This window comes from Syngnathus leptorhynchus, chromosome 13 (genome assembly GCF_054491065.1).
Source record: "Syngnathus leptorhynchus isolate UIUO chromosome 13, UIUO_Slep, whole genome shotgun sequence".
NCBI lineage: Eukaryota > Metazoa > Chordata > Actinopteri > Syngnathiformes > Syngnathidae > Syngnathus > Syngnathus leptorhynchus.
Window position 1 is genome coordinate 3,141,374 of NC_141207.1, and position 27,032 is coordinate 3,168,405.

The 27,032-nt window shown below is 39.1% G+C and overlaps 2 protein-coding genes across 17 annotated transcripts in view; one reads left to right on the forward strand and one right to left on the reverse strand.

The window, feature by feature from the left end:
• Positions 1–8,324, reverse strand: part of ephb3b (eph receptor B3b) — a 50,568-nt gene extending 42,244 nt beyond the window's left edge. For all 7 annotated transcript variants that reach the window (XM_085927681.1, XM_085927679.1, XM_085927675.1 and 4 more), the window contains exon 1: positions 7,641–8,324. In XM_085927681.1, coding sequence (XP_085783807.1) covers positions 7,641–7,704 — 64 coding nt within the window. In that variant the 5' untranslated portion in view covers positions 7,705–8,324. The remainder of the gene's footprint in view (positions 1–7,640) is intronic.
• mfsd8l1 (major facilitator superfamily domain containing 8-like 1) overlaps positions 1–27,032 on the forward strand; it is a 304,788-nt gene that overhangs the window by 184,917 nt on the left and 92,839 nt on the right. The gene's annotated exons all lie outside the window — the stretch shown is intronic.

A 27,032-nucleotide genomic window follows, 5' to 3' on the forward strand; every position in this document is an offset into this window, starting at 1 on the left:
TGTCTCCAAAGTATTGCACTCTCCTAAACATTAAAGTCAGCATGTCAGAGAGACTCGGGTCTAACTTGAAGTAAGGTTAAATAAATGCTGCCGCAGCTGGCAGTGTCCACAGGAGGCAACGCCACGGGACCGTTGGGATTATGTAAATATCACGACAAAAGGTCACGTGTGATTGGTACCGCTTCAACTGAAATGTGCTGGAGTGAGCGTTAAAGATGTGCTAGTAAACACATGGCATTGCTGAAAACATGAGTCTTTATAGCTGCTGCTGTTTGTGTCCTTCGTTTACAATAGAAGACGAGGTCTCGTTGAGTTTGTGAGCCTTTTCGAAGTACAGGTGATGAATGATTTTGACAGCGCACATGAGAAGTGGAAAGAATGTGACTGGAACCAGTGAGGTGCACTGATTAACATATTTCTATTATATTTCATATTTCTACTTATTTCCTCACTAAAGCATAAAATGCACGCTTGTGCCTTCTCAAATTTAGTCTGATTAATTATCCTTTTGTGAGTCCTACCAAATTAACACTGACCTCACACTATTAAAAGAATGTGTTCCTCCTGATTTAGAAATGTATTTGCTTTTTTCTAGTATATCTTTTTTTAGATATTATCTTTTTAGTTTAATTAGACCTATCAAAGTTTTCACAATACATATTTTACAATGTGTTGTAGTTTATAGCGATATTTGAAAACAAAAAATATTTTTTTTTTATGATCCCGACCCTTAATTCATAAATATTATGAAACCTAATCACATCATATTATTCTTATTGTTATTATTATTAAAACTTGATGTGTCAAAAAAAAAAAAGATTCGTAATCAGAGCAAACAAAAACAAAAAAAAGTGGAAATTATTTAAGATTTTATAAAAGAAAAATGTCCAGCGTCATTTGTAAAATAATACCCACACATGTGGATTAAGAGAATTGTATGGAATTGTGAAAAATATTCAATTTACCAAATTGTGACATTGTAGGTTCCGGCCCGATGCCTGTGATATATTTAACAAGCCCTGCCAAACTGAAACCAGGTAAAGTGGCTTTTTTGCCGCCTGAAGGCACTCAGTAACATGGCTACGGCCACTCTCCAGACAGCTGTAACTGTCATTGTTGAAAAGAAATGCAATATATCAAAGACCTTTTTTTCCCCCTGCATTGCCAGTTAAATTTGTTAGAGAAATCTGAGGGTGGCAATGAAACTGTGGAAGTGAGCCCGAAGGCGGACCTGTTCCTGTCTAACTCAACCCCGCCAACCTCCTGCATTGCTTCAAATGTCCACAAAGTTAAAAAAAAAAAAAAAAGTAATGGACATCACATGTGTATAGAAATTCCTGGTCCAATTCCATATAGTTTAGTAAGTGCAAGCTAGTACACAAAGAGTAAAATGTATGCATCATTCCATTTATATAATTAGAAAAAACAGCTTTAGGATGATGAAGTGACTTCCGTGTCAGACGCTTGTCCGTGTTTCTGGTGTGTCTTCGCACAGTATGTATCAACAAGCTGCACAGTCAGCCTATTTAAATATACACATCCTCTTTCACTGTATTTTTATTCACAACTGGAACACGATAGCCCCGGGAGCTTGACAAGTATGTTTAAAAAGAAACTAACCCAGGCTCAAGAACATCTCGCAGTGGTTCGAACATGGACCACTTGTGACCTCTGATTGAGGGTCACACGGCATGGGTAGTGAGGAGGTGGAAAAAAACAACAGGTACTAGCCCTCGTAAATTGTATTTTTTATTTTGACACATGGTCATTAAGCACGCGCTTTAGGTACAGCTAGCCCAACGCTGCTTTGAAAACCAACTCTAACGTGTAATACCATGTCAAAGGTGTCCATTGATATTTGGAAAGTAACTCGTACAGTCAAAAAGGGGAATATCCCACTAATAACCACAATCACCATTGAACTTTAATATTCTTCTCTCTGACTTCATGTGAATTTTTTTTAAACCAGTGCATATGTTAACTAACCTAAGTAATTAACGAAACTGATTTGTTCTCTCAAACAACCCCCCAGTATTAAGCCCCCCCACACATGCTGTGTCACCCAGGTTGCTCGCATTCAGTCTTTTTCACCCGCTACAATTGTGTGTGCGTGTGCATGTGCATGTGTGTGTGTGTGAGAGACGTTCTGCTCTGCTGACTCGAGACAGCAGCAATGGTGGGCAGGCTCAGACACATTTGGCCTCTCGAGCTTGGGCTCTACCGTGGGTGTCAAAGACGTGCCATCCCGCAAGGCCCCTGGGCTCCATGTGATGCCAGCACGAAATGAGTCAACACACACGTACACACACACACACCCAGCATAGGGTGTCTTGAAAAGAGCATGCACAGCAAAGTTCTCTCAGCAAACTGCGGTTTGGCGACACAAACACACACACTTGACATGAGATGTAATGATCAAGGTGTCTTTTTAAATCCGGTGAACAAAGATTAAGGACTGTATTCATCAGACGGTAGCAGACGGATTGCTTGGCCAACTTTTTTGGGGGACAGTTCATATCAGGCAGTGTTCCAAATGCTCTCAACCATGACTATGGCATTAAATCCACTCTCAACGTTTTTAATGAAGAACACATTATTGTTGTTTCTCACTCTCCCTCATAGAGGACTGAATAAATCAGTGTTTTTCATTATGCACAATGCTTAAAAATGACAATTTTGTTCTATTACATTAGGAAAAATATCATTTTCTGTTTCCATTTTTGAAGATTTTTTTGATAACAACCTACCTTAATTACACATTTATTATATGTACACTGTGTATTTATTATATGTATAATTTTGATGCAATTACCTCAATTAATAATAATAATATGTTTTATTCTGTGATTTGTCCCCTATGATTGAGTGTCCATCAGTCCAGGGTATAATGAATATTTTTAATTGTTTTAAATCGTTCAGCAGTTACTGGATTTATATCTCAAAATATATGTAAAAAAAAAAAAAAAAAAACACTAGTGCTAGCAACATGCTGCACTTGGTTTTAATAATATATGCACTAGTGTGTTTAATTATCCAACAATATCACATTGCAGCTACTTTTACATGCCACTCATCATGTTTGATACTATAACACCAAAACTAATTAATAGACAACCTAAATAGATTTGCATGAATAAGGTAGAGTCATAAAATAAAGTATGCCCTGTCTATCCTCCAGCATGGTGTGTGAAGGCACCAGCTGGCCAAAGATGGCCGTTGCCTGCCTTCATGTGAAATTCCAGCTCGGTAAATCTTTCCACGCCACCATTTTAGTCATGAAGTAGAGCCCTGTGCACATGAGCACTCCCGCACACCCGGATAGCTTGAAGCATATCTTTGGGGTCCAGTTCTGACCCACATCGCAATACTACAACGACACAATACCCTCCATATCATCATCCCATTCTGATACGTTGCTGTCTGACCCCCCGCCCCGCCATTCTTCCTAAGCGTCTCATGCCCAATCAAATCTAAATCAACGTACATCTGTTCAATAGAGCTGCTGTCAGAAAAATGAGGGACATTTCGGATGGAAGACACTAAATACTAAGGGCTTCATACTCCCATAGTTGACCTCTATATAGGTCACGTCTACTGGCTGGTATTTAAGAGGATCATCAAAACAAATGCAGATAAACAATAGAATAATAAAAACTGCAATGGCACAAAATTGAGCACAAGTCCTCGTCTGTGGCTAGAGAAAACTAATTTGGATCAGGACCAAATTGTGCTCCTGAAAGATGCCCATCAATTTTTTATCAAGATGCATTTTACTCACTGCGAAATTAGAAAGCCCCTTTTTTGGCCCAATTCTCGTCTTGGTGAAATCATTTGAGGGTTCTTTGCACAATGGTAAGAAAACTAAACTACATGGTAAACAAGAATTGTAATATACTGAAGCCACAGACAATAATGATAATAATAATGATAAACATAATATTATAAAGAAAAGAAAGAAGGGCAAATACTTTTACAATCAAATAGAAATAATCATAATAATCATAATCATAATAATAATAAGAAGACGAATAATAATAAGAAGAATACATTAATAGTATTATTAGTATTATTACTAGTAGTAGTAATAGTAGCAGTTGCGGTATTATTAGTATGATATTGTTATTATCCTCGAAGAATTAAAAATTGGACATGAGCAAGAAGAAGGGCGGAGGAGAATTTTATTATTAGTGTTGCTTTTATTGTTGTTAAATAGTTTTGAGCATGTATTAACTATTTTTTGGGGAGGGGGGGACTGCTGAACAATGAGGCCAAATGGTCCTTCCAATTGATTCAGGACCAGTGATAAATAGCCTTATGAATTGGTAATTGCTCCTTGCAAGAGCACTGCAAGTCTCCCTCCCTGCATCTAATTCTGCCTTTTTAAAAGGCTGAGCTGCATCGATCGCCTCGATCGATATGGAGCATATCAATTGACACTTTGTTGAAGCCTCCATGTGACAATGACACCCGTGCCAACGCCTATATGCTCTTTCATAACATGGGATAGAGGGATAGACAGACGGACGGACCGATAGATAGATAGATAGATAGATAGATAGATAGATAGATAGATAGATAGATAGATAGATAGATAGATAGATAGATAGATAGATAGATAGATAGATAGATAGATAGATAGATAGATAGATAGATAGATAGATAGATAGATAGATAGATAGATAGATAGATAGATAGATAGATAGATAGATAGATAGATAGATAGATAGATAGATAGATAGATAGATAGATAGATAGATAGATAGATAGATAGATAGATAGATAGATAGATAGATAGATAGACTCATTTATTTATTAATTTCTTCATTGTTTATTTATGTATTTATTCCATGCTTCCATACTTGCAGTGCATCAATCACGCTTTTGTTTAATTCCACTGGGTGCAAATGTGATTTAGAAGCACTGCTTATGCTTGGCTCAAACCGTGATAATTGTAATAACATAAAAATCGTGACACTGACAAGGACCCCCGCTGTCACACGTACACTTACACACAGTATAAATCATTCGCCAAGTGTAAACGGGCCGAGGAAGGCTCCCGTGGAGGTGTGATCTCACCCACGTAAACACATAAACGTGCGCATCAAAGCTCCCCGTTTGTGCGCAATCACTCCATATTGCGCCGTAAATACATCGTCGCTGTTACAAAAGACGATTGAACGCCCATTTGTCTAACTTATATGAAGAGGAAATGTGATTTTTCAAAAATGAATAATTGCCGTAGTCAAAGGCTGCCTAGAAGAAGAAATATTGAATCCCACTATATGACCATTATGATAAAATAAAAACATAAAAGAAACTCAGGAATACCACTGCCACTGTAAATTAGAGGGATTTAAACGTTGGATGTAGCGTCTTCACCCCGCAAACGCTCATAAGAAACACTTAAAATCATCTGGATTCGCTTTTCGCTGGCCTGTACCCTTTAAATCTCCTTTTTTTGGGGGGGGGGGGAGAGTATATTTGTTTGTACCAAAACATTTTGGAGCTGAACATTAAACCCTCAAAAAAAAAATCACGACTCAGACCCCACCATCAGAAATACAGACAAACATCAACTTGAAATAATATTAAAATAATATTAATTTTTGCTAAATATTTTCCCAAGTCAAATGCAACTTACAAAAACTCTTATATGCCTAGTTAAACTCACTTCGTATTTTTATTTAAAAGATAAAATGTCAAACCCACTTCTCCTGGGGACAAGGGTCAATAAAGACTAGCCACCCTGAACGAGCCATAACCCAAGAGTGGATGTAAATTATTGTTTAGCTGCCTGTGAATGGGGTAGCCCACAAAACAACTTGAAACTTAAAACCTTAAATGGAAGTCGACCTGGGAAGAATAAGAGAAAGAAGGAGAGGGAGACCGAAAGAGGGAGAGATGAATCCATTAATTATTCCCGGGGCTGTGTGACCTCGGGACCCGGGGAGTCTCGCAGTGGGGCCGGCTGAACTTCCCCCGCAAGGCTCAGTGTATTATTTTTTTTCCCTCAAAGTACAACAAAACAGAGTCAGAGTGTTCACCATAAATCACTGTGCTGTATTAAAAGCTCCTAGGTAAACCCTACGCCAGGTCGGCGGGACACAATTTATGACATCACTTGTGGCGAAATATATTGTTCAGTGAAATCCATCCGTTTGCAAAGCAGAGACGCAACTCACTCGTTTCTGGTATCAGGGGAAAAAAATACTTTTGTAGATCTTTTTAGCCTCATTCTGTCTACATCTGGAGCTAACTTGAGCACAGCAAGCCTCAATTCATCCATTCAAACCATGTGTTTTAAAGCACTGGTGTCCAACTGGTGTCCGCTGATCATTACTGGATCACTCGGAGGTCCTTGGTTGGTCTATTGCAAATAAACAACTATTTAAAAAAATATGAGATGTTTATTTGCATTAGACTTGTTTGATAGTTTCTTTTATATTTAAAATAATCGTTAAAATATATTTTGGGCGTGTTCTGGAAGTTCAAAAACTTTTACAGCACAGCGATATCAACAGAGCAATAAAAACAACACTTATCAGTTTTATTTCACTTTCTCATCTTCCATACAAAAAATAAGGTACCTTTTGTTTTACCACAGCAAAAAATGTAATTTACACGAGAAAAGCACACCGCTCTATGCGGCGGGGGTGTTAATCTACCCTTTTCAATTATGAGGCAATACATTAAATTTCAATGACTTTTTTTATTTTGTTTATTCTTGTGTTTTGTGTATTATGTTTCGGTTAAACAAATGAGTTGAACTACATTACATGCGTCGAGTTTAACCTTTTGCAGTGATACAAAACAAAAATTGCGCGTCAGTCAATCATGCAGGCAACGCGCACTCGCCAGCAGCTTTATATGTCCCACTTTTTACGGCACCACAATACACCCTCGAATGCAGCATTCATGTCATTCACGAAGCACGCTGCAGGGCTCTCCCAGATTTATTTACCACACTTTGTTCCAAAGAGCAAGGGGTAAAAACGACTAATCAAGTAAATCCCAAATAAATAAAAAAAAACTATATGAAAAGTGCCGTAAAATTGGTTTTATGTCTCAGTTATCATTTTATCTTTCACTACATTAATGAAAACTAAATAATAATATTAATATTTGGAAACCAAATGTAATTACACGTTGATTTTTTTTCTTTCTATAGTTCAACGACCCACTTTCAATGTGTGACGATCGACACGTTAAAAGGCCACACAACTCTAAAATACGCTCAGAAGAAAAGTGTTTTTTTAAGTGGGGGGTGGGTGCGTTCGACCACCACCAGCAGCACCTCGACTCCCCGGTGAGATACAGTGTGGCGCTAATTTTCTCTAAAAGAGCAAGAAAGCAGCAGCAGGCGATGGCTAATGGTGCAAAAAAAAAAGAGAGAATACGCAACTCCCATTGTGGAGCATAACAATTGCGCACTAAAAGTTGGACCTCCTGCCCTAAAACAGATGTTCACTCTTTTCACTTCAACCTGGTTTTTAATTGCAATCTGACAACTCAATACATGACTTGGCCAGTGGAGGTGTTTGTTGTGACCCATTTGAAAACGAAATGAAACATCTTGCATCGAATTTGAATTTGTGCAATTCGGGAAAAAAAATGGGTGGATGGATAGATGAATTTCTTACCTTCAACTGCAGTGGCTACGGGCAGCAAGAAGCTGCACAAGAGCAGAATGTAATCCATTGTCATAAGGCGCTCATGTAAACAGACCCACAAGAGGGGACAATCCCGAGCTGGTCACACTCCACGCACAGTCCGCTCCTTGAAGTCCCAACCTTGTTATGCCCACGAAACCATTCAGCAAAAAACCAAAAGGTGCGCGTTTATTGGAAGAAATGACACCATTCAGGTAGTGAAAAACATAGAAGCCTTCGTCTTCTCTTTATCTCCAACGCGCTTTTTAATAGAACCAGAGGAACCGGTAGCAGAACTCCTCTGGTGTCCTCCTCCGCGCACGGAGCGGATCAGCTGCAAGCAGGGAGTCCAGTCCGGGACCACACCATTGGCGCAGTAGTTCCACAATCAGGATTTCCCTCCTGAAGTCACCGAGAACCCTCCCAAAAAATATACAACGCACACTGCGAGGAATATCCTAAAACCACTTTCTGTTGGGTCACAACAAAGGAGAAAGACGCACTTGTGACACCACCATTACAGTGCGTGGAGTCCATGCAAGAAGAAGAAAAAAACTGAGAACCCGTCTGCGTCCACTGACAAACGATACCTCAGAAGCTGGGTTTTAATTGGTACGGTATTTATTCCCTGAGCGGATTGATCAGCGCTGGCTGCTGCTGTAGACCGTCTGCCTCGCTCTGTGCACTGGAATGAGGCATACAGCCGTGGAGGAATAAGGAGAGCGAGAGAGCGAGAGAGAGAGAGAGAGAGAGAGGGAGGGAGAGAGAGACAGAGAGAAAGAGAGAGGGGGGGGGGGGGGGCACTGACTGTCCGTCTCACCATCATATAGTCTCTTTTTTATTGCCAAAATTAAGCCAAAATTGACTTCTCAATGGATACCCAAAACTACTGTCTCGCAATTAATTTGCATGTAGAATCAGGACAGTCACGGTGCGTTTTGGTTTTGGACAAGCCAAAAGGCGCTCAAATGCAATAATCCAAAAATATATTTTTTTAAAGAATCACAACAGACCAGCACCAGTAGAGGGTTTTTATGTTAATGTTTTGCAATGTAATTGTAACGTTTTGTTAACATTTTGCAGTGTGGCGCTGCATTTTCCTTTCTATTATGAGAGATTCAAACATACGCGCTGTTGTCCACAGGCATGGACACACAGCGCCCCCTGCGGATCGCCTCAGTGAGAGAGAGAAAGAGAGCGAAGGAGAAAGGCAGAAGGGAGAGTTTCCGTGCAAGAAAAAAATATTATGCAAACATTGTGATGGTTACTGTTTGAGTTTATCCGAGTGTGATAGTGACATTACTAAATCAAACATAATCCTCAATGAATAATCCACACAATGGAATAAAAGTCAAACACGTTTTCTATACGTACTTTAGTATCACCGAATGCTCAGATTTTGTTCTCGTTTATTGGCAACTACATATAATGTACATTCACCACTGCCCTTGGGTGCACGCAGGGTTATTCAGCTCAATAAGCATAACAACATCTTTATTTTTTCTTCCGCGGGCCATATAGCTGCAAAGTGTTTTCCTTTTCTGCTAAAGCTGACAGCAGGAGGTGAGAGGGTATCTGCCACAGCCTGAACTTTACAGCCGGTCTCCTCATTCTCTTCGCCAAGTTGTTTTGTTGTATCACTAAGTGCTTGGGGGACCCCTTCTCAAAAGTGTGCTAAACCATATTCCTGGGAGTTTATCTTCTATTTTCTTTTTGCAGTCATTAGTAGATATGATCGTGTTAAAACAAAAATCTAAATGGCTAAGGCATGTTCCCGTTTTTAGAGAATATTTCATCACTATTGACATAGTTTGAATGATCTTGCCCTCTTAGAGCTGAGTTTAACTTGGCATAGTCGTCTTAATAATGAGGTAACAAATTGCACATGCTGCCATCATTACTAATTATGTTTAATATTAATGTGTTCTCTGCTCTATGTGAATACAAGAGTGACGTTGAAAGCAGACTCATACTCTCTCTGCTCATAAAGCAATGTCAAAGTTAATTCAAGCAAATTACAGAATGCAGGCCACCTTTTCTTTTTTAACTTTTTTTCTGTTTACATGAACCAGCATTGATGTCAATTCAAGGGAATGCATTGCCTGGAAGTATTTTAAGGAATGAATATAAAGAGTTCAGGCATTTGCAAGGAAAGCAGACCTGTGAAATGTTGCAGCGAGGCCAAATGACTGCTCTGTTAGTGTAAAGTTGAAAGGCGATTGGATGTCATTTCCTGGGAGGTGCAAGCAGACAGACGTAACCATGTAGTCTGCGGTGTGTCGCCTTAACACAAACTGCTGAAAAATATTTGGAAGTAAAAACCAACATTTGTGCGGTTTATTTTCAGCCTATATTCGCAAAGGCTCGCAAAAAATAGTTTGGCGATAAAACTTTCATGTCAATAAAACTCCAATGAAACTTAAAAATTTAGAATAGAATTTTGAGATTTTTTTATGCACCAAAAAAATGCAACATAGATATGATTTTTTTTAAAGTTGTAATGTTAGTACAAGTCATAAATTGTCTTGATGTTTTTCCTCCTTTTTACTCTAATAATTATTACCAATCTTGTTTATTTTAGTTTTTTAAATCAAAACCAAATTCTGAATTTATTACCTTAATTTATATTCACGTGCTCTGGCCACTAATAATAAATTAATAACAATTATATAGTTAGTTTTATTAATTCTAGTTAATTCTAGTTAATTATGATTTTTATTTATTTATTTAAACAAAAAAAATGAGAGATAATACATTTAAAAGGTTTCCTATATTATGATTGGATGGGGGTAGAAACAAAAACATCCATCCATCCATCCATCCATCCATTTTCTGGAGAGTTTTCTTAATGTGTCTTATTGGTAAGAGGATCTGTGGCCGCTTCAAAGCACATCTATAGTCACCGAAACCCGGTCTCGGCTGCCTGGCCGACATTAGAGGCCCGGATTACAAGTGCCACCCCTGTCATTTCAACAAACTTCTAACTCGCACTGACTCGTAACAAAAATAAGATAAGACAACCTTCCAAAAGTGCAGCGATAGATTTTTGCCTTTATTTTATTTATAATTGGATTTTGAGTATTTCTTTCAATGATACAAAACAGTAACATTTTATGACGTCAAATCCAATTCTCTAGTGCAAAGATGAAAACATTAAAGCGCTTAAAATATCTGTCTTAAAACAACAAAAAATATCCGCATTCATAAATTGATGTTTCTGAGTTTTACAAGACTACATTTGGTGCAGGTTTGTTTTTTAGTTTATGGAGTAGATCAATTGTGGGCTTGTTTGAGGCTATTGTTAATATAAATTGTGACAGTAAAACTTTCTACATTTCCCTTGGTTAATGGCCGTAACACAACAAAATTTCATTGTTATCGTGGGAACAAAGGCAAATTATTACAGTATACTGTACTTCACAGTATTCTTTATCCTATCTTTTAACTGCAATAACAACAACGCACTTAATAATTTAGACCCATAACAAATCCATTTTGGTCTTATCTGCTTTCGATTATGTGACCGTATGTAAACAGCAATATCGTGAATAGACATATATACGCATGCACAGATTAGCGTTCACAATGTGATCCGGGGAATGTCTCACGGCACCTGGCACATATTAGGAACACCGTTCACAAAGTGGTAGACATTTAACTGCCATATGGAAATTTTTCATGCTTACACCTACTGGGCCCTCAGCAGACACTCACAGACCTCAGCCGTTGTTCCTCCCACTCATCTTGTGCCAGGATATCGGTGTCTCCGTACGTTCTCGATTTCATACACACGCACTCACACACGTAGACCAGGGGACCTTTTCCGAAACGCAGAAAACTTTTACTTCTCTTCCGCCCTTACAAATCAAATGCCTGTGCTCAAACACAAACACACGCACTAACCCTAACTCTATAGCACGTATAAAACATTTAAAGATCCACAGACACACACACACACACACACACACACACACACACACACGTACACTGTAGCTCTCATGTCTGGATTTGGTCTAATAGCAGTACTAATGTGATGTGAGTGTGAGCGGATCGCTTTACTCCAGCAATATTAAGGGAATGGTACTGCTGGTTATGTTAGAGTGCCTTTTGACATGTGTGTGAATGTGTGCACGCTCATGTGTGTGTGTGTGTGTGTGTGTGTGTGTGTGTGTGTGTGTGTGTGTGTGTGTGTGTGTGTGTGTGTGTGTGTGTGTGTGTGTGTGTGTGTGTGTGTGAACAGGCGTTGAGTGCTGCTGGTAGTAGTACTGGTGGTGTAGGAATGGCTGGTGGGTGGCTCTGGAGAATCTCAATATGTGCATGTGTCGGAGGTGGGAGGGCGGTTCACAGAAGTTTTGTTGCTGGTTGGGGGTTGGGTAGGGGTTAGCCTAATCCTTCAGGCCTTCACCACTGACCGAGCACTTAACACAGGATCACAAATGCAGCTCGAACTGAACCCCCCTGAGGACTGCCATCAACCTCTAAACGCAGCACCGCAAACACACGTGCAAACAAACACACCGAACACCGCATGTACTTTCGAGGTCTCACCTCTTGTTCCCGTCCCCACATTGCACATCAGCACCTCTGTGCTAACTGCTCAATTCTTCCTCTCCAACACCCTAAAGTCTACAACAGAACAGCTACCGTCTGACATTGTTGACCAGAATCATGTTTCCAGCAAAGGGTACATTTCCATTTTGTTCACCACAGTACAGTTTGGAACACACAATAGTACACGACTACGGACCAGCTGAGTAAATACCTTGACATCATATCGACACAACAAACACATGATCAAATCTGAAAAAACAAAAAACAAACACATAATATACTGCATATATACAAAGTACAGGTTTATGCAATGTGTCCGAATCTATATTTATTGTCACGAACTGGCTTTTTTTTCGTACTGCTTCTTGCTCCCTCCACCACATCCAATTGGGTTTGCGAATAGATACAGTCACCGTGACGTAATATAAAGGTTTTAGGGTAAATCGAGCTAAAGCGCAACAATGTACCGAACCAGGCGAAACAAAAACTTAAACCGGGCAAATGTTTGTGTCATACCGCAATGCTAATTCACAGTATGTGACAGTGTGGGCCTCGTGGATAGTGAGCACTTCAATAAGTTGCTTTGACTTTCCATTCCAAGCAATTTATTTATGCAATGTGTTTTGTAATCGAATGTTTAGTATATGCCCGACCTTACGGAATAATTCTTATAACCTAAAAGCACCTTCTCCACAAATTCATTTTCTAAAGAGAATGACTATATGACTCATCGTCCAGTCAGAATGACACTCTGACTGACAGACGCACACTCATAGTCAGTCATACATTGTATGCATACAGAGGAGTCTGTGCACCAAGTAATTACCCATACTGGGGACCTGCGATGAAAGAATCAATCTATCCTCACTAGCACAGGATTATGTTAGGAACATTGGAAGAATCACGCAGTTGTCTGCACGCTACTTGGATGGGAAATGGGAGTGTTGCGGATGAGGTGGCAGACAAGTGATTACATTTGCTCCCAACTCAAATGGCATGTAGTTATTTCCCTCCTAAGAAGTATTGAACTGTGATTTGAGTTTCCAGAGAGGGTTTTGGAAGAGTGAAATTCAGTTCTTTACTTTGTCAACAAGCCATTTTTTATGCCATTAAAAAATAATGTGTTTATAGGGGAAATACTCCAGCTAAGATTTAACTGTGTGTAGGGTGGGCTACAGTTAAGATCAGAACAAGAAAAACAAGAAGGTGAACATTTCAAGTCGCCTTTGTTAAAAACTATCACTGTGCGGATGATGTGTGTGCAGACTTTGGCACTATGAAATATAGTCTTAAAACTGGTGGAAAGTTGAAGGTGCAAGTATAAAGCAGATCTGTGACATCCAACCTAATTTAGACGTCCAACACGGTCCAATATTCCATAGTGTGATATGGAAAGTAGAAACCTTTGGTGAACAGGGGATCGTTAATTGACGATAATATTTGAAACACGACTTTCTTGGCTGTACTGTTGAGCGTCAAAATGGGCGGGGTCAAGTTCATCTACAGTATAGCCAGCACAATCTGCGCAATACAACACTTTGGAACGTATTCTGTTTAAACGACCAAAGCCATTGTAAATACAAGGTCTAATTAAAGTGATTCACATCCTCCGGTATGTGTCGTTCTGGCACTACACTAGCAACTGTAAATTATATTACAAAACGCGTGGAGCTAGACACAATGGAGACTTTCATAGTTCAACAAAGAATAATTCTGAATAAACATTCATCCGTCCGTTTTCAGAACTGCTTCATCCTCATGAGAGTTGTGGGCGTTGTGGAACCTATCCCAGCTCACTTCCGGTAGTAGGCGGGGCATAGCCTGAGCTGGTTGCCCGGCAATTGCAGGGCACAGAGACAAATAAGCATTTACACTGACAATCACATCTATGGATAATTTGGAGTGATCGCTCGGCCAACCATACATGTCTTTGGATTGTGGGAGGAAACCGCAAGCACGGGGAGAACATGCAAACTCCATACAGGAAGGCCAGAGCCGGATTCAAACCCACAACCACAATAACAAAGCTACCATCTGCGCAAGTAGCCTTGGACCAATTTCCCAACTGCCATCCATCTTCAAGTGATTGATTGAGGATTGGTCTGTGTCTGCCTCTTGTTCTGGTTCAGCTGGGATGGGCTCCAACTCTCCCCGTGGTGTCGAACAGGATAATCGGTATAGAAAATGGATGGACGGATGGAGTCCAGTGTGAAGGAAAGAGGTTCATGCAGGATGCCTTAAGCCCTCGCCCGGAATCAAAGGTCCGGGATGAATAATCACCGGCACTGCTCCAATAACATAATGATTGATTGTCCCTCAGCCTCACACTGTCTGAGATAACATAACTCAAAGTGTTCAAACACAATGTCAACACGGCGTCGCCCTCGTGGGGCCCCTGTTCGCGCTCTGCACCCAGAAATCGTATGTTGGCCTTTGACCATTCAGCATGTTCAGCTGCAAAATACAACGCTCCCTGCAGTCTGCATAACCTCAAGGGCAGGCAACAGTGGCAAATGGTGGCACATGCTGTTTACTGTAGGTCACAGAGGTTCTCTGTCAGTATCCTCGTAACCAAAAAACAAAAACATTTACTGATGAAAGAACCGCGCAGAAATTTCCTTCATTTTGAACAATCATCAACTATTGTGAGACTTTGTGTATTGGTAATCTTCATTCTCCTACGGGTGACTTATTTGAGGACACACAGTGAAGTGCAGGTTAACGCGTTGGTGCCTCCTTCCTATAAGGAAAAATTTGCAACAGCAAATAGTCTCTGCTCATATTGACAGTCAGGTTAAAATGAGTTCAAGTCCCCAACCACCACCAATTATCCCAGAGATGGTTATTTGTGGCTAGCCTTAAAATCAAATGGCTTTATTTGAGCACTGGCTACCATTCAACATGGCTCCCATCTGCCCACTCTTTCTGGTGCAAGGCACAATGAACCAAATGCTGTGTAATGGGGAAAAAGAGTAATTTTACCCCTCTTTCAACCCAAATATATGCACAAAAATAAGGAAATGTCTCCCATATCCCAGGATGAATGGCTAACTACTGATGTCAAGCCAAAACAAAGGCCACCAAATGAGATAGTTACATGATTCAGCAAGTGAACACATGGTGTGAGCACACACGCACTTGGCAAGATTTCATTCAATATGTGTGTGTGTGTGTGTGTGTGTGTGTGTGTGCGTGCGTGTGTGTGACAAGCTGTTATTACCTGTGGAAGTGTGTGCATTGGTCTGTGTAGTGTAGCCTGTGTGCTTGCATGCAAAGTCTTTATTACCAGGAGTATGTGTAATGCACCAAAGAGCTTATTACCTTGGCTTTTTGTTGTGTGTGCGTGCGTCGTCCGTATCAGCTTCTTCCTCGATACCAGATGACTCCCTGTGATCACGAGCTTGCATGAAAGGAACGGAACGTAGTGGAACCAGATCAGGGCTGTTAAAAACATCAAGAAGAATCCGTGTTTATCCAAGTGTTGTCGTCCTTTAATAAAGTCCACAAAATACAAAAAGACAACCTGCAGAAAATTAAGAACAATTGAAATTAGGACCAATGTTGCAGAATGTTGTAAGTTTGGGTTTTGCAGCATAATTATATTTTTTACTCAGGTTTCTGTTTTAGGGGTCCAATATTTTGTCTCTCGGGTGGTCAAAGATAAGAATTAAATTGTGCATTACACACTACGTAAAACAATTACACCTTTGGAGAATAAGAGCAACTTTATAGCCCTGAAATGCTACGAGCAGTTTCATTGAAAGCTGATAATTAGCCAGATGGGTCGTGTATCGATTTTACCCTGAGGAGCAGAAATGGACTCTGCCTGTATCAAGATTCAAGACATTAGACACACCAAGCAAAAAGGGACGTAAACAAAAGTAAAACAGTTAAAAAAAAATAAAAATCAATTCAGAAAACGTAATTCATTCACTTTGACTTTGCCTTTTCTAGAGAATGTCTGAATAGTGTAAAAATGTTGGGCAGAGTTTGTTTTGCTTGTATATTGGTCAACATCTACATTCAGTCTTGTTTTTCCTGAATGATAAATTCATACATACACAATAGCGTACATGATGAATACAGACCAACCCCAGCTAGAGGTACGGAAGATAATTTCCGCTTTGTGTGCTTTGTTTACCTTGTGTTGAAGTCCTGCTGATGCAGTCAAGTGCAAAATGTTGCTGTTCTATTCACTTAGAAAACAATTTACAGGTACAGTGAAAGAAATTTCATAGGTGGAGACAAAAGAGTTGCTAAAATATTCATACTTTTACTGCAATTAATTAATAAAATGCTGCCATTGTTGCAGACCGACAAATAAAGAAGATTAGTATCCACAATGATGTTATAGTTTCACAGTTAAATAGTTGCTACAGCCTCATCCTGACTCAGAAGTTGGAACCAGCAGATTCATTAGTTTGCTGCAGGGCTCTAACATGCCTGTGCATTACAATTTATGATGATGACATCATCTGTGTTTAGAGAAACAGGTGGAACTCATGTTACTAAGATGCAATTCAACTAGTGATAATGGAGAATTTTTTATTTAAACATTATGTCTTTATCTCACGAGTGATGATAATTTGTTTTAATTTTACAAATTAAAACAAGTATTACATAATGAAAAATATTTAGGAGTGACTGATTTTTTTTTCTTCAATTTGCCACCATTTGTTTTTTCCTCATCTTTTCTGTTTTTAGTCTCAATCCATCTCAATTTCCGTAACCTTACAAGCTGTGATAACCTAATAGGCAGCACCCCTGGTAGAGAGGGTCATAATTCAAGAAAACTCAGTCATGTCCGGACAAGCTTATATGGTGTTCACATGGCAGTTGGAATGATTGCATCCAGTTGTGCGTGCATTCACAAGTGACAGTGTACAGCAGGAATTTGACAGATGGAAACACACACGGGGTAACAAGAATTGTTGCACTTTCTAAATGACATCAGCGGCGTTACAAAATAGCAGGTTCGAGTAATTTGTCGTGATTCACTCAGAAGGAAAGATGCATACATGGATATTTATTCAAATGATATTCTGTGAGGATTTGACCAGTACATTTGAAATTGTTTTGGTGGTTTCAGACCTAATGAAACGAGAATGTCACCATGTCTTACAGGCAAGCCAAAATAATTCCAATGGAATGTGATCACCTCCATACTGCATTTTGTCATTAACATTCATATATTCCTGCATCCGCTTCGGCATCAAAATTTAATGGGCTCTTCCTTGGCCCATACCTCACTGTGTCTTGCAGAAGTCAGCAGAGTAGTTTTTGGAAATTCTTGAAAACAAATAAAAACTAGTCCCTGCTGCCAGTAACGATAAAAATGTCTGCACTGCACTGCCACACTGAACAATTGTTTCATTTGTTTGAGTTTGTATGTGTGTGATGTACCAACTAGATTGATTTTTTTTTTTCTGACGAATGAAGCGCTTGAAGTGTGCGTCAACATCTGTGAGGACAATGGTGCTATTCATAAACAGAGAAAGACATCAAAAAGAGAAATAAAAAAGCTCGGAGACTTAAGCCACAATTTCAAAAGGTCTATCAAACCACAACATTGTTAAAATCAACCCCATTAAACACAGCTGCTAAATAGCCTGAATATATTCTTTTTTTTCAATAGCATACTCGCACGCCTGCACAGTTGGTGTATGACCATCAGTTGCTTATCCTACTAAACCTATCTTAAAAAAAAAAAAAAATCATACTCTCCCCTGTATATGCTCAGTTTGAGAATTTTAGGAAATTCTGTGTCTTACTGTGTCAACTGTAAATATACACTTGGCGGGAAAAGCTTAATCAAAGTCTTTGGTTTGAACACAACACACAATATCAAAGGCATACTGTAGCTATTTTTGCTCACCATTTTTGCTTGCCATGGGGAAATATTTCAAGTTGTTGCATACACATTATTTTAAATTTTTTTGGTGGCACACAAGATTGCCGCTGTGCAGTTAATAGACATCCCCAGTTGCTAATTTACACTATAATTGCAATATTTCATGTTTCCCTGCTGAAAGTAATCATTGGGTGTTTAGTGACTTTACCCAGCGTTCCCTACATCTCTCTGGACTGACACACACACACAATTCTGTCACCCATGGCGATGTGAGTGATCTCTGTATGGACGCTACTGAGGTGCACAAGGGGGGCATCTGGTCTTTTTCCCCTCTCAGTTGCTGAAATGTAAACACCCCAGTTGCCTGTATTTGCCAAATGAGCACCTGGTATTTCAAAGTGGACTTTTTTTCATGTTGAGGTGGGGGCAAAGCTGTTCAGCATTATGTAGACTTCCACACAAACAGACTGTTGCACACTTGCTGTTTTTTTTTTTTTTTTTTTTTTTTTTTTTTTTTTAACCACCAAACTTATCACGGGAAGGGGTGGGGGCACACGAGTGAGACTGGCCAGCAGGCCCACACATGCACGTCACACATTCACGCAAGTAGTTGAACACCCCGCCATCAAAACATGGTCATTGGTATATTCACATGCACACACGTACACACTTTGTCATTCTCTCGCCTTTTCTTGTGTTTAGTCTATATGAAATGTAATGGTATATGGTAGGATTACTGGGATTCATCTGCACGACATTACAGTGAGTACGTGTCGCGACTTACTGTCTTTGTCCCAATGGGCTGCTTGGGCTTTGCCATCAAAACATTTAGCAAGAGATGAGCCAGATTCCAAACCTTCCTTCTCATAATGTGAGAAATAAATTGGGGGGTCATACATTTTTTCGTTTTGGGGCAGTATGAGGAAATCAAATGTGGAAAATTGTGACATTTGACTATTCCATCCACAAGAAGTAAAAGTGTGATCAAATGTTTTTGTAGATATAAACAGCTTCCATGCTTCAGGAAAGACTTCAATCAAGTTGTTCCACATTAAATTTATCCAGACATGCTTTGTGCACTGTGGTAGACTCACTAGAACATTCAAGGGACTTTTCTTTGTTCCCACATAATTGGAGCATGGAATTGTCCAAAATGTCTTGGTAAGATCAAGAGTGTCAAGATTCAGGAGGTCTAACTCAGCTATTATAAGCACACTCATAAAAGTAATCACTGTTGTCACAGAATTGCAGATAAGAAATATCCTAGAGAGAACATCACCAGTTGGCCCAGGGAGTCTTTTACTCATCACCCCTTACGTCTCCCTAAAATGGAAAATGTGGTCATGTTGCCGTCAGTGTTGTGATTTGTGGTCTGTTGCTTTTGGGACTGATTCACATTCATGTGATAACAGTCTGTCATGCTACTGCATGCCTCATCTTTAACAGTGAGCGGAGAGAACACTGGCTGTCTGTCAGCAGGGCGCATTGACACTTCCTGGCCCACACCCTCTCAAACCTGACTGTGGCCTCATTGGTTGAAAGTCAAGGAGCTCCTTTGGATTCCGAAACACATTCCATGATACACAATCGTCCAAATCCACAGTCTGTAGAAGTAAGTACGCTCTGCGTATAGTTTGTGTGTATGCAATTGTGGTTGACAGCACAAATGAGTGACTCCAAAAGTACTGAGTCTTTAGTTACTTTTACGCAATTGTTTTAGATGAGGGATTTTTGGCTATAAATGCACCTGGCAGCTCCTTGGAAACTAAACAAAGAGTCTCGCCTATTAGGTGGTTGCCAAGATAGTAACAAAGCTGTGTTGATGCAAGTGTAAATGGGGCAGTCGGAATATCTGAGCAGATCATTCAAAACAATAAACGTGTTGAAACGCCTTTGTTGCAAAATGCCATATGACCTTGCTTGGTAGTGTTCGCTCTGTATTTATCCACACGCTGACGTTGATAAGTTCTATAAACTCATAAGAAACCATAATGATAGGCTCCCTTTACTGGAAATCTTATGTTGTGATTCCTGTGTGAACAGAATAAGTGTTAGTGATATTTTAGAAGTCTTTATGAATAGCAGAATTTTATCATTAATACAGCAAGTACACTTACTTCCTTTGTTGTCATTAGTTGAAATTAGTCAATTGGTCTTTTTTTTTACATACATATGACATTTTAAAATTTTGATATATATATATTTTTTCAAATATTTCATTTAACTTTATTCTATTATTTGAAAAATGAATTGTTCTTGACATCAAAATGTTAGGAGAGTCAGGATGATTTGACTTCCCCCTTGCCATTTCCTCTTCTGCTGTTCTTTCAAACTTCGGCAAATTTGGAGCTCTGTGGTGTCCTCCTAAGTGCTGGGGGCCAAGGTACTCGAGATTAAAAAGAAAATTGCAAATTGAATTCACACTTGACGAAACAAACAAATTTGCATGAATCTCTCCGTCTGAGATGGGGGTGACCAGCTGCAGGCAAAGAACTGTCCTACCTCTGAACTGTGTAATGTACTAAACTAATTACTGGGCTGTAATTGGGGAAATGTGTCATTGAGTTTGAAGCGAGGTCATATAGAGTATTGTGACCCTGGTCCAAAAAAGTCACAGTTTATGCTAATAGCTAGGGGATGAACTAGGTGAAGCATGCTCTAATTTACTATTATTATCATAATGATTATTATTATCATTATTATTTTTACACTGAAATATCTATCCTCTCATTGCATGATTCAGATTACATTGTTATTGTTGTATAGTAGAGGTAGCTGTATAATCACAATTGATGATCTTGTTTGTCTTGTGTCAACAAAAAATGTTTCATAACCTTGCATCAACCGAAATTAAGAGTTAAAATTTGAGGCAATTAATTGGAGCTGTGGGACTAATTTGTACAATAAATTGTTTTCTTGTACTTTTTTGTATTAGCATGATGTCAGCTCTTTGGTGTTTTTGGTCTTCATGCTGCTGGTTGCCATAAGAGGTGAATGGGGAGGGTAAAACCGTCCTTGCTCTCCCAGGGCTGGATAAAAAGGCTCATGGGGCAAGTGTGGGCAGACAGGCTGACGCGTTTCCTCTGTCTTGTTGTGCTTTAAGCCATTTACCAGATAGTGGTCTCGACCCAGCAGGAATTTCACACCCTTCTGACAATGTGGCTTCTGTCAGCTGCCGCTCAGGGAGCCTTAAACATCCTTCCTTCCGTCTCTTTCCAGACCTTTCTTAATTCATCATGGGACTTCTTTACGGTGTTAAAGGAAAAGTCAGGGGTCCGGATGGCTGATCATGAGTCAGGGGATGTGCGCTCAAGGTGGCGCTTCAATTTTTGAGATGGTCTGTTGGTTTAGTTGAGAGAGGACTTTGTTGTTTCACTTGATGTTGAAAACATAACATGGTCAAAGGTCAGGCTAATCTGCTCATGTAAAGTTTATGATTGCAGTTTGATGTTTGAGGAGGATGGTACAAATCAGAAATCCTCAAATTTCTACCTTTTATTTTTGCCACATCCTCAGGTTACCGTTTAGGACTTGGCAGTCCTTTTCACTGGACCAAAATACTAGAAGTGTTTTTTTGTTTTTTTTTGGCCACTCGCCTTCTCCCATTGAAAAATTAGGCAACTTAGCATCTGACGCATGGTATACTGTAACATCATAAATCAATAGAGGAATAACACTGGGGTATTATGTGTGTGTCCCTAAAGATAGAATTTACGAAATATCTCCAGTCAAGTGTTCTTTTAATGTTGTCCGTGGAGCCATTACTTAAAAAAAAAAAAACAGTATGCAAATTATAGTGTCATTGGCATTTTTGCAGCTCGGTTTAAACAGTCATCTTTTTGACCACGATGTTGTCAAAAAATCCTTGCTTTCAATGTCATGTTCAAGCACAAAAAGCAGTCCTCATGTAAAACAGCAGCCATGACAATCTCAGATTAAGAAAAAAGTCCTCTGCAAATTACCCTTCAATCCCACACAGGTCAGTAAATGAAAGATGATTGTATTGATTTGTTAATCAAATGTAAAAAATAAAGCATAGAGTAAATAATCCAAAACACAATTGTTGTTCAAAAGTAGGGCACGTGTAGTACTCCCCTGACTACTACTGTCATAAAACATCTTTCATCACAGATATGAGTTCCTTCCTGAAAAGGAAAGGCCACATCCTTTCCTGTAGTGAGACACGTGCTGCAAGGAAGGTGATAGTGTTGCTTTCTCTTCCCAGTGTGCTCATGTGTCAATGCATGCCAAGACAGTCAAGATTAAAGGTACCTCAGACTTGTTTTTTTATTTTATTTTTTAAGCGCTGTAGCCCATAATATGTTTATAACCAATGATTGTAAAACAGATGAATTGAAGTTGTTGTTTATCAGGGGAGTTGCAGAAAAATATTATGCTTTCCTGAGCACAGCAACAATAATTAAACTTATGAGGTGTGCCAGAAACGTTCCAGCTGTCACAAAAGATACATTTCAAACACAAACAGCAAAGTCTGAATTGTTCCCCTTCAATGAAATCTCCCTTGAGTATATAACTATGACCTCAGCTCTCTGCAACCAGTGAGATTTTTTTCCCCATGCTTCGCATAGCCTCTGTGTCAGGTCGTCAAGAAATGAGTAGTGAGTGATGAGACCAATGAGACTGGACTTGCTATCTTAGAATATGACCCCGAGACCTAATACCAGAGCCTTCAGTGGAAAAGTCTGACGTCACCAAGGCTGAAGAGAGAAAATCAGTCCGAAGTCAAAGTCATGCTGTTCTCTTTCTTTCTTTCTGAGTTGTTTGTTTTCTATCCATCCATTTTCTATACTGTTTGTCGTTATTGGGGTCATGAGTGAGAAGGAGCCTATCCCAACTAGTAACCTTTATTAACCTTTATTGTTTGCCTTTACGCAAGCCACTGTTTAAAGTCTTCTCTTTTGCTCCCGTTTTCCGCAGAGCTACAGTGAGTACCTTTAGAAATGATTAAGAATGGAATTGTCGATGGAACTAATTTAGATGGAATTAAATTGGAGAAGGGAGGACAAGTTAATTAGCTTAATAAGACTTGGGAGATAGGGACTGTTTGGGAAAAAAGATGTTGATTTTTTTTTTTTATTGGGTCATAGTCCCTTTGCATATCTCCGGAACATGCCAGAGGTACTGTGGGGGAGGTAATCTGGCAAATTGAAAGGTACTCTCACAAAGCTGTGGGGGTACAGGTGTGGCATATGGCCTTTAATGCATCAAATGTGGAAAAATAAATTAGTTCTTGGCTCCTCGGATTCAATCCCGTTTCTTCCGCCCATTGATTAAAATTGCAACGTACACGCAAGCCTTGCATGTGATCAAGTTGTGAAGGTACAAAATGCATTTTACCAGGACAGTCAACCTCCATCCTGATCTAAAACTATATCTGGCTTGAGCCATCCTATTCTTATTAACATAATGCCTAACACACATTGGCTAAAATGGCAGTTGGCCAGTAGAGTGTTTGAAAAGACTCTTCTCATATTGCACTGTTTCTGCTTTCAAGTCACGTACTTTCCAAACATTCTTTATCTCCCAAATCAGAATGTATATGGTCTTAATTGTTTTAGGGTCGCTGATTTGACTGCAGTGCAGTGGAGTGTTTCTTTAAATAAATTTTTTGCATTTTTACTGCATGTTTATTTATTTTAGATTCATGTATGCTTATACCGCCGGATTGATATACTGTACATGTGATACCATATGACGATTTTATACACCTTAAACGACTTTTTGTTTATTTTGTTTGTATCCTTGTTTCCTTTTGCCACGGTACTATACTAAAGAGTAACTAAATCCAATGTTCAAAGAGCATGATGTTACAGTTCCATTCATCCATCCATGAATATCTTCTCTATAACAAACTTGTCATTCTGAAGGCACTGACATGTTCAGAGACACAACTATTTATTGTTAGGTGATATGCTAAGGATTTTGAGAAAGAAAATGGCTTCTCTGGAGCAAATATCTAGATATGAATGAGTCCACTATAGCACTATTATAAATTTGGGATTGTCAGGAGTCCATACCATGGAGTAGTTTTACGTGTAAAGCCCACCCATTCCAGTGATGAAACCACTTTCATTAAGAGTGTACATCAGTCAAATGGAGAAACCCTGGTAGAGTAGATGAAGTCACCAAATTAAATGTGAGCTGTAGATTTAAAAGTGGAGGCTCACTGCAAATTTGTCATTGACATGCAAACCATTTTCCTCACAGCGCCCTCAACCAAGGGATGAAAATTAACATATATTTTGATTTCCAATGCATAAAACCAATGCTTTTTCAGTGGACGTGCCGAGATTGAACATGTACTTATTTACTATGCAGTCATTCATTATTCATGTTTACGTATGTGCATTTGGCCTGCTACATTCAGTCAGGTTTGAGAGTGAGAGTCTGGTGAGGAGTCTATTAATGCTAAAAAGATTATATCCGTGTATTCTGTTGACTTGGTGGTAATTAATGTTCCTGAAAGTGTATCTCGTGAGCCCAGACATTGAAAAGTAGCTCACTATATCACAAAACGTTTCACAGCCCGGAATGAACATGCGCTCAAAGAGCACGGAATATTTCATGTTTTAAAGCAATAATGGATTGTATGTGCCAGCTAAGGTAACTAGTACTCTAAGTAATGTTGTGTTTATGGGATAAGAATAATGTAAAAAAAAGTCATTACATAACACCTACTCAATACGCAAATGGCACCTTGCATGTTAATATGAGAGATTGTTACTGATAACACTTCAGAAAACTTCTTACATCTACTAATGAAGGTTTTCAAAATACTCAGGTAATTAATTATTTTCTCATACTACTACTACGTTTCTAAAGCAGTAAAGTGTTTTTTTTCTCCAGTGTGACCATCGAGAAACACCTTGGCCAATGTCCCTTTAAAAACAACTCACACAGGATGCCTTCACACTTCCTGGGTCATCTGTCGCCTAAGTTTTAAAAGGCCCACACAGTCTCTCTCTGTCTGGTTCACAGTACAAAGGATATGTGACATTGTAAAACCTCCAACAGCTGACCATTTGTGCTTATTTGTCATAGTGAATCTACACATTCCAGACACATTTTGTGTGTGTAAGAATTCTTTGAAGGTTACAAGTGATCTTTGCTCTGCATGATGCTGCCTTATTTTTTATACAGTGAAAAGACCTTGGTGTAAAAAAAACCCCAAAATGTAGCCAAGCATGAGTGGCATTCAGCATCATTCCATTGAAGTCGTCTTTATGATTGAGGAAAAAAAAAAAAAAGAAACATCTCAGTCATGTATTTCTTGATGGATTTTCTTTTATTATTTCCAGAGGTGGCTCTGAAATTGCGTACACACTCACTTCAAAGTCATACCATTCCTACAAGGCTGTCAAGACGAGGAATAATCCAATGACGGGAGTAATCCTTTTCAAATTTCACACCAACATTTACATGCAAGTTAAAAAAAAAAAAAGTTTGTCGGTGGATATATACATATTACTTCTCATATATATAACGAACTGTGTAGTTTTTCCTGAGACGTGAATTCAATAGAGATCAATTTGGAAAATATGTCACACTTGAAATGTGAAATTAACTTGTTTATATAAAAAGTGTATGTGAGAAGATGCCCCTGTGTGAGTAACATCCTGCATGTCCAATAGGAGGTTTATAGGGAAGGAATGGACCCAGTGGGAGACAGCTGGTGTCGGGGCCTCCTTTTTTGTGAGAAGTCGCACCAAGTGATCAATGAGGCAAGGAAATTAGCCAGTGTGTGTTTGGATTAGGCGGACAGGGAAATAATGTATTCTCAGAGCGTGGAAGTGAGGTGACAAAAAAGAGCGGTACGGGAGACAGGAGTGTGAATGTGTGTGTTTGCTCAGCTGCAATATCTATTCAGCCACGGGTGACAGTTACAACCTATGTGTCTGATCCCACTTTACCTAACCTCAATACATTTTTCATAAACTAGGCTCATTATTTCGTATACTTTATAATCTGCCCTTAAGACATCAGCAGTCACTTATTGCTCCACTTGTATGTAAAATGGGATAAATGGGTACCTTAGATGCAGTTTGAGATTCTGCAGTCCTATCAGTAGAATACATTGCAAAAGGGTGAGATTAGACATAATCTGTTTCTCCGATGCAGTAAAAACGTTTCAAGAATCATACTAATGCAAAACATTTTAAGTGCCAGTGAATTCAAGTAAGATGTGAGGACAGAAGGTAGCAGTAAGGTGCCGTCTGTGGATAGATTTGAATATTTTTCCATTGTCATGGCAGTTTTTTTGATTTACGCTGTTTCATTGAAACGTAGTTTTCCATGATTTTTGTTGGTTGTGACAGACACACATGTCCAGACTGGGTGCCTGCATGTTCTCCATTATCAGACACATTTAGATCAAGGAGGTTACTGATGTTGACAATACAAACAAAATCTTCTTTGAAATTAGCATGAATAACATATTTGGCAGCTCTTGAAATTTGATGTATTTGTGTGTGGTATTGTAATAGTAACTTGGTCAAATATTCTTCTCTTTCCCGCTGTTCTTCAAATGTTTGCCTGCATTACAGGCTCTATCATGGCATTGTTATGTGACAAAATTAAGAAGTGCTTCTAAAACTAAATATAAAAAAGTAAAAGATCACACTTGTATGACATTAATTTCCTGTGTATTTAAGTATTTGAACCCTATTGCACCCGGCCTACGAAAATAATGTTTATACCAGGATGTCTTCACAGGCAATTGGCGTTCACAGTGTCCCTTTTGACACCAATTTAATTTCCTCAGTTGTAGCTTAAGTACTTTGGATTCCATGAAACTCCCAAATCAAATGTGAATGACATTCTGTTCGCCTGCAATCGTCACTGAGGTGAGGAAAAAAAAAAAAAAAAAAAAAAAAAAGAAGTACATACATGTTTCTGGACTCAATGCCGTGCACAGAGCAGGTCTAGTGCAAAGAAATCAGACAGACTAAGTTTTGGTATAA